The sequence below is a fragment of the Sminthopsis crassicaudata genome, chromosome 2 (assembly GCF_048593235.1).
Source record: "Sminthopsis crassicaudata isolate SCR6 chromosome 2, ASM4859323v1, whole genome shotgun sequence".
Taxonomy (NCBI): Eukaryota; Metazoa; Chordata; class Mammalia; order Dasyuromorphia; family Dasyuridae; genus Sminthopsis; species Sminthopsis crassicaudata.
This window is the reverse complement of record NC_133618.1, coordinates 288,644,254-288,657,310: the sequence shown is the minus strand read 5'-3', so window position 1 is coordinate 288,657,310 and position 13,057 is coordinate 288,644,254. Positions and strand designations below refer to the sequence as shown.

The 13,057-nt window shown below is 31.3% G+C and overlaps 1 protein-coding gene across 3 annotated transcripts in view; it reads left to right on the top strand.

Annotated features, from left to right (window-relative positions):
* TRIP11 (thyroid hormone receptor interactor 11) overlaps positions 1-13,057 on the top strand; it is a 97,011-nt gene that overhangs the window by 39,084 nt on the left and 44,870 nt on the right. For all 3 annotated transcript variants that reach the window (XM_074289637.1, XM_074289638.1, XM_074289639.1), the window contains 4 exons: positions 15-230; positions 3,399-6,422; positions 8,088-8,228; positions 11,198-11,391. In XM_074289637.1, coding sequence (XP_074145738.1) covers positions 15-230; positions 3,399-6,422; positions 8,088-8,228; positions 11,198-11,391 — 3,575 coding nt within the window. The remainder of the gene's footprint in view (positions 1-14; positions 231-3,398; positions 6,423-8,087; positions 8,229-11,197; positions 11,392-13,057) is intronic.

Here is a 13,057-nt window from a genome sequence, read left to right as displayed (position 1 = left end):
CTTCCAAATTCAAGGAAGAACTTCAAAAAACACTTTTAACATTTCAAAATGAACCTGAAACCATTATTAAGTTCACATCTACTGAAGACATGAATTTGAAGTTAGAATTAAATAACTTAAAAATTGATTTGGAAACAAAGAACCTAGAACTTAATGAAAGTATTGCTGAAAAAGAAACATTAATAGCAGAGTTAGAAGAACTGGACAAACAGAATCAAGAAGCTACCAAGGTAACATAGAAAAGAAATAGAACTTAACATGTTTACATGTCTATTTTTAATTCACTGAATTGTCAAGAGAGAGACACAAAATAGTGTCTTTAAATCTCTGCTTTTACACTGACTGACATGGCATTGTAAATTTGATCAAAACATTCTCCCCGTAAATGCTTTTCAGTCACCTGTCAAAGATGATGTCACTTGCATTTTCTACTTCTTGCATACAGATCACATAAATGTAGAAATGTTCTTAGCACATGGCTTGGATGTCTAGTTGGTGTCTGATGCCCTTTTCACCTCTAAATTTCTGTGATTTTATGAATTTTGTTGCACATTATACATCTACTTCAAATAATTTTTCTCAGTATAATTGTTGTCAGGGAAATAGGCCAGACCTTCTATGAGTGTCTATCATGATGTACTTTTTAATTATTTAGTTACTTTGGAAAGTGACTATAAGATTATCGTTTCATGACTGAGCAAAGAATCTTTTCAGTTTTCCAGTGGAGCAAGGAATATATACCTCAAAAAGCACCAACTCCACTGGAGGGCACTCTTGATGCTTAGAATATATATATATATTTTTTTTTTGTCATTTTAATGCAGTTTTCTTTTTCCATCAAATAGTTTCTTTTAAAATATATGTCATTTAAAAAATAACCAATTTAATTTAGTTCAGGAAATTAACACTAAACAGTTTAAGATACCAATTTCTAAGTTTTTTTTAAAAGACTGTGAAGGTAATTCCATTTTTAAGAAAACTCAAAACAAAAATTCTAAATTTATAAAACATAAAGCATGATTACAAGAAGTTTCTCTGTAACCTTCAGGGTTCCTTAAATGGAGAGCCACCTAATTAGCCTTAAAAAAATCAGCCAGTGAAACTGCTTTATACACAAACTTTCCAAGAATATATTTGTTTTCTAGTGGCTGTTCATTCTCATAGGTAAAAACAAAAAAAGAATTGGATTATGCTCTCTAAAATAGATGGCTGTTCAAAACGCCCCAGTAAATGTTAATTGAATAAAAGTAGATTGATCTTTTTGTAGTAAGTTCTCTCAATTGAATTGAAATTCAATTTTAAAAATTTATTTTCAGTAGTATTTTATTTTTCTACATACATGTAAAGATAGTTTTCAACATTCACTTTTGCAAAACTTTGTGTTGCAAATTTTTTTCCTTCCCTTCCTGACTTCCCTCCTCAAGACAGCAAGCAAGCTGATATAGATTAAATATGTACAATTCTTTTAAACATATTTCCATATTTGTCATTCTGTGAAAGAAAAATCAGACCAAAAAGAAAAAAAAATCAGAAAGAAAAAAACAAACAAAAGGTGAAATTACTATACTTCAATCCACATTCAGTCTCTAGAGTTCTCTCTCTGGTTATGGATGGCATTCTCCCTCCTAAGCCTGTCAGAATTTTTTTGAATCATCACATTGCTAAGAAGAGCCAAGTCCATCACAGTTGATCATCCCATAATCTTATTGTTATTGTGTACATTTTCTTGGTTCTGCTCATTTCACTTACCATCTATGTTCATGTAAGTCTTTCTAGGCTTTTCTGAAATAAGCCTGCTCATTATTTCTTATAGAGCAATAATATTCCATCATATAACTTATTTAGCCACTTCCCAACTGATGGGCAATCACTCAATGAAAGTCATTTTTAAAGTAATTTTATAAACATATGTTTTTATATCCTAATGTAATTTCATTGTAACAAGTGTAAATTGATGGGCTATTTGACTTATTTGAAAATATTTGTCTTGTTAACAGTTTTTTATGATCGTATTTAGTTGTTTTTAGGTATTGACAAATAATTAAATGATGACCATTTTGATGTTGTACCTCTATTAGTGATATCATTAGGTCTTTGTATTTGATTCAAGCTCTGGATTTTGTTTCTGTTCTACACTATTTTAAGTTTTTATGTAATAATATACTAGTAGCAGAACAAGATTGATACCTAACTTATTGTGTACTTTGCATAATGCAATTTTTGGGATTTTTACATTTCCCAAAGGAAATGCCACCTTGAAGAAAGATTGCAAATAACAAGGAAATTTTTTTGTTCATATTTTCCCTTTCTGTTAATTTATTTAAAACTCAACATAAAATTGTGTAGATGTGTAAGTTTCCCAAAACTTAAAATGCCTACAAAAAAATGAAAAATAAAAACATTTTTAGCTTCAGCATTTTATCCTTTAATCTTCAAACATATGATCTAGATATTAGTTGGAATAATTCATGTATATTGAAGCCTTCTAAATGGTATGATTGCTTAAATCATTACACAGATATATATTAGTTGCTCTCAAATATGAAAACTTATTTCTTATAAATTACTCCAGTTAAGCTAGAGTACTGTTTAGGGGCTGCCAGATTTTGGGAGATGTAACCCTAAAGAGGAAAGACAAGTAAATAAAAGGAAGTTTTTTTTTCTTCTTATAATTAATTTATTTAAAATTGGATATTAAGATACCTCTAGAATATAAAGTAACTACCACATTAAAATAAAGAGACCTTAGTTAGTTAGTGTTTATTGAACACCTTTGTGTTGTCAGGTACTGTATTAAATACACTTAAATGTTTTCTATTCTGTTCTTTTAGTGTAGAGATACCTTATAGTTCTCAATTAATTGCTTTTATCTTTTTGTCAACAAGGAAAATTGGTTGCTTTTCATTTATATCATGGCTTGGGTTTTCATACAAAGATGATGATAAAGGAATCTTAATTTTGTTTTAGAATACTAAAGAGAACTTTATTTTACAGATTTATTGCTATATAAAATTCATTAGACTAAAGAGTTTTAGAAAGACAGATATCTTTTAAAAATTTTATATTTTAAAATTATTTAAAAACAAGTTTTATTGCTGCTTATAAAGTACATCTATTAAAAAAGGATCTTTACTCACAGATACATATGTTCTTTGCACTGGATATTAATTATAGTCTACTTTTAAATTTTATAAGCTACAATTATATAAACAAATAATAAACAAAATGGTTTCTTTTCTTCTTGCTTAAATTTTTTATCCTTAATAGGAAATACTAGTTTTTAAGGTTATCTAAAACAAACTTTATAATATAAAGTTATTTTAAATAGTTTCAAACTTGCATAATTGATATAGGATAAAATGTTTTAAAATCACTATTTCAATTTGTATTTTTTTCAGCATATGATTTTGATGAAAGAGCAACTATCAAAACAACATAATGAAGCAGATATTACCATTAGCAAACTAATACAAGATGTAAATGATGAAAAGAAGAGAGTTTCTCAACTTGAAAATGAAAAGATGAAAATTACTAAAGAACTAGAAGTACAGAAAGAAAAGTTTAACCAAGGAGAAGTTACCCTTCATGATTTAAATATAAATAACCAAGAACTTGAGAATAAGATTAAGGATTTAAGAGATCAGCTAGATAAATCACAAGAATACATTTTGAACATTAAAAAGGAAAATTCAGAGCTTCAGGAAAAATTAAAACAGAATGAAAAGGATCTTTTTATCACCAAGAATGACTTAACTAAGCTTCTCAATCAAGAATCTAATAGTAACTTTCAGTGTCACTTACTTAAAGAAAAGGAAACAGAAATTGGGAACTTAAATAAACATCTTTCAGAAATGAAAGAACTCAATAAAAATTTAGAGAAAATTGTTCTTAATGTCAAAATGGAAAATGAAAAATTGGTTTTAGCTTGTGAAGATGTAAAACAGCAACTACAGGAATCAGTTACTGTTAAGAATCAGGTTTCCCTAGAAAAAGATGCCATTATTGAAGCTTTAAAAATGGAGAAAGGGCAATTAGAAGTACAGTTACATCAGTCTGAAAAGAGATTGTTGGAGCAAGCTCACAAATATGAGCAAACTATTGAAGAACTATCAGATGCACGCAAGATGAATACTTCTGCCTTACAGTTGGAACATGAGTGTTTAATTAAACTTAATCAAGAAAGAGATTTTGAAATTGCAAAACTCAAAAACAAAATTGAGCAGATGGATAGTGACCATAAAGAAACTAAAGAAATCCTAACAAGAAGTTTAGCAGAGCAAAAGGAGTTAACAGAACTCATAAAAGAGAAAGAGATATTCATTGAACAGCTTCAAGACAAACAGTTAAAACTTCAGAAGAAACTTGATACACATATTCAGATTTCAGAAAAAACCAAAATTTTCAAACAAACTTTAGAAGAAAAAGATAAAAATCTTGCAATTATGAAAGAAGAAAATAATCATCTGCAGGAAGAACTTGAAAGACTCAGGGACCAACAAAGTAGATCTGTACCTGTAGCTGAGCCTAAAACCTTGGATATTATCACTGAACTTGAAACTGAGGTAACACAATTGAATGTAATAAAGGGAAATCTTGAAGATGAAATAAAATGTTGCCAAAAGACAATTGAGGATCAAAATCAGAATGAAATGAAACTTTTACAGACTTTACAAGAACAGAAAAAGGAAATAGATGAGTTTAAATCCCAACATGAACAAATGAGCATTACACATACACAACTCTTTTTAGAAAAAGATGAAGAAATAAAAAATTTACAAAAGACAATCAATCAAATTAAAACTCAGTTGCATGAAGAAAGACAGGACATCCAGACAGAAACCTCTGATATCTTTCAGGAGACTAAAGTTCAGACACTTAATGTAGAAAACGGAAATGAAAAACATGATTTATCAAAAGCTGAAATTGAAAGATTGGTAAAGGGAATAAAGGAAAGAGAGATGGAGATTAAGCTTTTAAATGAAAAGAATGTTTCTTTAACTAGACAGATTGATCAGTTGTCCAAAGATGAAGTTGGTAAATTGAAGCAAATCATTAATCAGAAAGATTTGGAGATACAAGCTCTTCATGCCAGAATTTCTTCTGCATCTTACATGCAGGATGTTGTTTACCTTCAACAGCAACTTCAAGCTTATGTTGTGGAAAGAGAACAATTATTTTCAGTTCTGAATGAAAAGACTAGGGAAAATAGTCAGTTGAAAACAGAATATCATAAAATCATGGATATAGTAGCTGCCAAAGAAGCAGCTCTTTTAAAACTTCAAGATGAAAACCAACAATTGAATAGTAGATTTGAAAATAGTGGCCAGGACATGTTTAAAGAAACCATTCAGAACTTATCTCGTATCATTAGAGAAAAAGACATTGAAATAGATGCATTAAGTCAGAAATGTCAGACTTTACTGACTGTTTTACAGACATCTGACTCTGGTAATGGTAATGAGGTTGGGAGTGTTAATAGTAATCAGTTTGAGGAACTTCTACAGGAACGTGATAAATTAAAACAGCAAGTAAAGAAGATGGAAGAGTGGAAGCAGCAAGTAATAACAACAGTGCAAAATATGCAGCATGAGTCTGCTCAGCTTCAAGAGGAGCTTCATAAACTTCAAGCTCAGGTTTTGGTTGATAGTGATAATAATTCCAAGTTACAGGCAGACTATAATGGTTTAATCCAGAGTTATGAACAGAATGAAACCAAGCTCAAATGTTTTGGTCAAGAGTTGGCACAAGTTCAGCATAGCATAGGGCAGCTTCATAATACCAAGGATCTTCTTCTGGGAAAACTTGATGTTGTCTCACCACAGCTGTCAATTAGATCTTCAGTTGTTTTGCCTACAAGAGACAGACAATCTGAAATACCAAATGAAACTTTTAAATCTCTACAACAAGAATTAGACCAGCTAAGGAAAATATTACAAGAAAAAGATGCAACAATTAAGACTCTTCAGGAGAATAATCATAGATTGTGTGATTCTGTTGCTGCCACATCAGGACTTGAAAGAAAGGAACATGAAGAAATTGACTCAGAGATTAAGCAGATTAAGGAGAAACGAGATATTTTACAAAAATCTCTTAAGGAAAAAGATCTCTTAATCAAAGCTAAAAGTGATCAGTTGCTTTCTTTAAATGAAAATCTAACTAACAAAACAAATGAAAATGAACTTTTAAAGCAGGCTGTAACAAACCTTAAAGAGAGAACTTTAATTTTAGAAATGGATATTTGTAAACTAAAGGAAGAAAATGAAAAAATTATAGTCATGTCCAGGGAAAAGGAAACAGAATTTCGAGCTCTTCAGGAGACCAATATGCAGGTTTCTATGATGCTGAGAGAAAAAGAGTTTGAATCAAATTCAATGAAGGAAAAAGCTCTTGCTTTTGAGAAACTGTTAAAAGAAAAAGAACAGGTACATTTTCTTTGTAGGTATACAAAAGGGTTTTGGGGATTGGGGAGAAATCTTTTTTCTTCATGATTTTGTCTTAATCATCTATTTTGATGAATATGTAGAAATATAATTGTCAAGTGCTGAGGGATTGCTAGTTTTGAAGTGATTGCTTCTTTCATACTAGATTTAGTTTGATCTTTTGAATCTTAAGGCTTGCTATTAGATTCACAGCCTTCTATCTATAAAATAGCAATGCTATTCATTATTCATATTAAAAGTCTTTTATCCTATTTTACTCAAACATAAAAAAATATCTCAATACCAAATACTATCTGTCCTTTTTATACAGTGTTTTTAGACAGGAACCCTAATTATTTTGTATGATTTTTTTTAATTGTAGAAGCAATTTAATAGTATAATTTATTGAATACGTCCTGTGCACATAGCACAGTGTTAGATGAATGCACATGTATTAATAGCTCTTACTGTTACATCCAAAGAAGAGAACACTTAAAGAGCAAAATATCCCAAGAAAGAACCTGAATTGTGTACATGGTACAATGTAGTAGAATATAAGTTCCTTTAGGCCAGGAAATGTTTTATTTTTACATTTATGTGCTTATTGCCTAGCACAGTGCCTTGCATGTTGTAATTACTTAATAAATGCAGGAATTGAATTGAATCTTTTGTCTCGTACTGCCATTTGAATGGAAACTTTAATATTGTAAGAATTTTTCTGCTACTTTATAGGATGGCTGCCCAAAAAGGGTAATATAATACATTGATGGGATTAGATTTGTAGTTAACACTAGCATTCCCTTGGAGTGTTTCTATTATTGCTATAAAATTCACTTACCACCCAACAGACCCTCTTCTCAGGTGCATTAGAGTTAGTAACTTTTTAACTTGACTGTAGTTGTGGTTGAGTATGTTATCCCATGGGATTTTTAATGCCTAATACAGTTAAAATATACTTTGTATTATTTTCATTGAGAAAGGTATATTGAGCAAAATCATTTTATTGAAAAAAATGTTTTTAAGCTTTCATATTATAGGTCACTTCTTCCTAATTTATCTTATAATATCTGCGTTTGAAAATTTGGAGCTTCCTTTTCTGAGAAAAAGATTGAAATATAAGTAACAAAATGCTTGGTTTCAAAATATTTCTGAATATTTTAGGGTCAAATTATATATACTAAATGTTATATAAGTAAAATATTTTCATAAAGCCTTATTATAATACATAATATATGTTTGCAGATATTGTACATATTTATATAGTGAGGAAAATCAGTAATAAAAACTACCTACTATTAAAAAAAAAATTTTTTTCTAAAATCTGGCTATTGCCTAAAACATGAATCTTCTCTAAAATTGAGATGTTAGCTTTCTTCCTGAAGGTAATAATATACTGTACTTGCACTGACTTCTTAGTGGTTAGCATGTTCAAATTGTTTTCCTTAAATCTATGCCAAAAATGTATGTGTTTTTATTTAAAGTTTCCATATTAGCAAATAGCTTGCTATCTTTACTAATTGATTCTACAAACTTTCAATGCATGTATATCTAATGAATGCAACCTAATTCTTTATAGAATTTAAGATTTTTTTTAGGAAGACTATATAAAAACCTAAAACTTGGGTTTTTTTTTTTTTTTTTTTTTTTTTTTTTTTATCCTTCCAAAAGGGTAACACTGGGGAGTTGAATCAGTTATTAAATGAAGTTAAGTCTATGCAGGATAAAGCAGTTAAGTTTCAGCAGGAGAGAGACCAAGTCATGTTGGCCCTGAAGCAGAAACAAATGGAAAGCAATTCCCTACAGAATGAGGTATATTCTTTTATAAGAATTTTTTGTTGTTCATTTTTTTCAATTGTGTCTGACTCTTTGTAATCCTGTTTGAGGTTTTCTTGGCAAAGTGCTGGAATTCTGTCGTCTCAGAAATCAGCTGGTGTCAGGCTAATCAAAAGTCTTTATTCTTGGTCTCTTGAGCTCGAAGTCAGGGGATTAGATCTAGTAATCTCTACACCACCTTCCTCTCTCTCCACCACCTTCCTCTCTCTCCACCGCTGAGAGAATGCCTCAATTTCCTTTTCCTACTCCACCCACACACGTCACTTCCCTCTTTGTCCCACCAATCAAGTCAGCACAGAACAGCTGGGGAGGGTCAAGCTTCAATCATGTTAATAGAGAACCTTCCAATTGGCAATTAGTCTCATGTGCTCGATTATCCAAGTGCATTTGCTCAGTTGTAGCCCTTTACAGCAAAGATACAGGAATGATTTGCCATTCCCTTCTCTGGTTCATTTTTTAGATCAGGAGCCTGAAACATAATTAAGTGACTTTTCCATCACACAGCTAGTGTCTTCCTAATTCCAGACCTGACACTCGATACAGTGAGACACTTAGCTTTCCTTTCCATAATAATAAAGAATTAAATAAACTTATTTGATTAATAAGTTAGAAAAATATTTTCAAATACAATTAATTTGATATAGTTTTCCTTACTCTTTTTCTCATACTTTGTTAATATACAAGTATTCTACTTTGCACATCAAAAATAATGACATTCACCTCAGTCACCTATAATAACATCTCTTCCTATTCCTCAACTCTTCTAAACCTATTTGCCCTCATCCTGATGTCCAATTCTTCTAACCCTTATTATTTTCTGAGGCCTGATTTTAGTTTGTGAACAAGTATTTATTAAGTGCTTCCCTGGTGTCCTGCTTAGGGAAAAAGAAAAGACAAAACCATAGTCTTTGCCTTCAGTGTACTCTTTATATTAATGAGGGAGACAAAAAACTCTATATACACACACACACACACACACACACACACACACACACACGTCCAAAGGAGCCTGAAAAAGAATAGTTATACAAGTGTGAGATGTTCAGGAGAACTAACACCTATGGTGTGAGGGCTTGATGAGCCTATATTAGGGCTGTTTTTCCTATTTTTGGTATCCACTTGATTCATCCAACTTTTATAGCTTCAAGAATCTGTAGCATGTGCAATGGCCACATTCTTGGTAAACCATCTTGGCAAACAGGCTAAGCTAGGTTGAGAGTAACATCTCAAAACTGTTTGTGAGTTAGGGGGAAGATTTCTTGGTCAGGAATTGACCTTTGAGACCAGTTTATTTCAGAGGCCTCAAAAGTGTCTGAAGCAAGTTCTGTGTACTTGCTTAAAGCTTGGATAAGCATTGAAAACACCAAGGTCATCCACTGCATCTTGGACCATCATTGGTTGCCTTAACTTTTGTCCTGCCAGTGGACTTCATTGACTCTGGAAGAGAGTATGAGGCTGATGACTTTGTGCAACTCTGCCTCATTTAAATCTACTTCATGCATGAGTGAAGACCTGACCTGTTATGTCACTGCCCTTTTTTTTTTTTTTTTTTAAAGGATGAGTAGCAGAAGGAGAACAAGGAGAGAGCAATCATGAAAACCTAGAGAGTGTGATCAACTCTCAAAGGTCTCAGAGAGGTCTTGAAGCATTATAAAGATTGTGAAAAGGCTATTAGATTTGACAAGTTATTGTGGATGATTTTCAAGAAGGTTTAGTTAAATAATAAAGTTGGAAGCCAGATTATAGAGGGTTTGGAATAAAGTGAGGGGAGATGTAGAGATGAGCATGTGCTCACATGGCCAGTTGTCGGTTGGACATTTCAAACTATATCCTGGAAACATCTCAAACCATGTCCAAAATAGAACTCCTTGTCTCTAACCTCTCTCCTACTTCCCTCCAATCCAACCTCCTCTCTTCCAAACTTTCCTAATGCTGTTTAAAGCTCTATACCATTCTTCAAATCTCCAGTGTTGTTTTATCTCACTCTCACTCATCATTAGATTATGAACTCCTTTGAAGGAAGTGGCAGTCTCTAGTGCTTAGCATAGTAGGTGCTTAATATACATGTATTTACTGAGTCATCCCATGTATCTCATCAATCACCAGATCTTGCTGTTTCTATCTCCACAAAAATCTTCTATCCCTGCTGATACAGATATCATTTTAATTTAGGCCCTCATCACTTCTTACCCAGAATGGTTTCCTAAATGGTTTCCCAGTCTTGTTGCTTTCAAAGTGATTTGGATTAAGTGTTATTTTAATGAGTCACTCTTATTCATTCAATTCAAGTAGCCCCTTCTTGCTTATTATGTAGTACTTTTTTTAGGTTTTAAAGCTCATAACAACCTGGAACAAGATAGATATTTAATAAATGTTTGTTGATTGATTTATTGATCTAGTGTAGTAGATTTGGGACTTTCCAAAGCCTTAGAAGCATCTTATACTCTGTTGTGATACATTTCATTTCAAGAGTTTTTTTTTTTTTTTAACTTTTTTAAAATGAAAGATTTTATGAAAAAAGACTGATATTCTTGTTCTCTCCTGAAAAATTGGAAATAATAATGTAAAATAGAATGGCATCTGGAGTCAAGAGTTTTTGAATTCTTTCATTTTTGCCCTTTATAACTTTATAAACTTAAAAACTAGGGGTACTCATAGAAGAAGTTATAGGATAATATCTAGTCAATTGTTTATGCTTATTTTTTTTTGTGTGTGTATGTGTGTGTGTCTCAGAACTGATTTTTGTCTATATAGGGGAATTCTTATTTTCCAAATTTCTTCTAGTAATAGAGATCAGCAACTCTTGTGGAATTTTTACCCTTAAATATAATACACATGATAATTTGATAAAATAACCATTTAATAATTGTGACATCTACTAACAAAATAATTTATTTAAAAAAATGAAGTATCATAAACATAAAACATAAATATATTCTGCTCAGGTTCAACATTTTCGTGACAAAGAATCTCGCTTAAACCAGGAGCTAGAAAGATTGCGTAACCATCTTTTAGAAATGGAAGATTCTTATACCCGTGAAGCTTTGGCTGCAGAAGATCGAGAAGCTAAACTAAAAAAGAAAATTACAGTTTTGGAAGAAAAAATAGTTTCATCCTCTAATGCAGTGGAAAATGCCAGGTAATATTTAAAAATTTTAGAATTAAAATGTATGAGACCAACCTTTTTAATATATGAAGAACTTTTGTTGACATAATGAAAAATATTTGTTTTAAATTTTAAGCAAAGAACTGCTACAATTCATGTAGTTTTAGATTTTATTGGATAAATGATTATCATGGAATATGTGCTTCAATGGACTACTAATTAATTTGTTTTTATTATAGTTTTTTTTATTTACAAGATACATGCATGGGTAATTTTTCAGCATTGACCCTTGGCAAAAACTTTTCCAACTTTTCCCCTCCTTCCCCCCACTCCCTCCCCTACATGGCAGGTAGACCAATACATGTTAAATATGTTTAAATATGTGCTAAACACAATATATGTATACATATCCATACAGTTATTTTGCTGCACAAGAAAAATTGGATTTAGAAAGAAGGTAAAAATAACCTGGGAAGAAAAACAAAAATGTAAGCGGACAAAAACGGAAGGAGTGGTAATGCTGTGTTGTGGTCTATACTCATTTCCTATAGTTCTTTCACTGGGTGTAGCTGGTTCTCTTAATTATTGAACAATTGGAACTGATTTGGTTCATCTCATTTTTGAAGAGAGCCACGTCCATCAGAATTGATTGTCATATAATATTGTTGTTGAAGAACATAATGATCTCCTAGTCCTGCTCATTTCACTCAGCATCAGTTTATGTAAGTCTCTCCAGGCCTTTCTGAAATCATCCTGCTGGTCGTTTCTTACAGAACAATAATATTCTATAACATTCATATATCACAACTTATTCAGCCATTCTCCAATTGATAGATATTGATTCAGTTTCCAGTTTCTAGCCACTACAAAAAGGGCTGCCACAAACATTTTTGCATATACAGATCCCTTCTTTAAAATCTCTTTGGGATATAAGCCCAGAATGGTTGGATGCATTCACAATGGAATATTAATTTAACATTTTATTATAGGTTAATTGCTAGAAAATAGGAAATAAGGTAGTAAATTATCTTATAGAAACTAAGTTAATTGGGGAATATAACTTGGTATTTTTCTTTCTTTTGAGACAATAATGTTGAGAGCAAAGATCATATCTTATTCAATTTTGCATATTCTCATTTAGTCATTATGTAGTAGTGCCTTGGACCTGGAAATGTATTGAGAGAAACACATCAAATTTTCAAGGTATATAATATCTTTGTCATTTTTATACTCTAGCATCAGCTGTATATGAAATTCTCTCATGTATTAAATTGAGAAAAGTATTTTTGAAATGTTTATTTTTAATTGTTTTAGACTTCAGTTGTAAAGTAAAATATTAAATAAATATTATATTGGTTCAGTAGAATAAGTGGGATTTTCCCCCCAAATTGATGCTGTTATAAACATGAAGCTTTGGCTATTTAGTGGAAAATTATAAAAAATAAATTTTATAATACTATATTATCATAAAGTATTTTATAGGTTTTGTGTAGTTTATCATCTTATAAATTGTATTAGTGGATTTTCAGATATTTAGGGGAACATGTTGTTATGGGAAGAGGACCATACTGTTCAGTGGACCAGAATTTGAAGTCTGACTCTGCCACTGATACTTTTGTTATCTTTGTCCAGTTGCTTTCCCTTCTATAGGTCTCAGTTTTCTCTTCTATAAAGTGAGGGCATTGGACTCATTGATAGA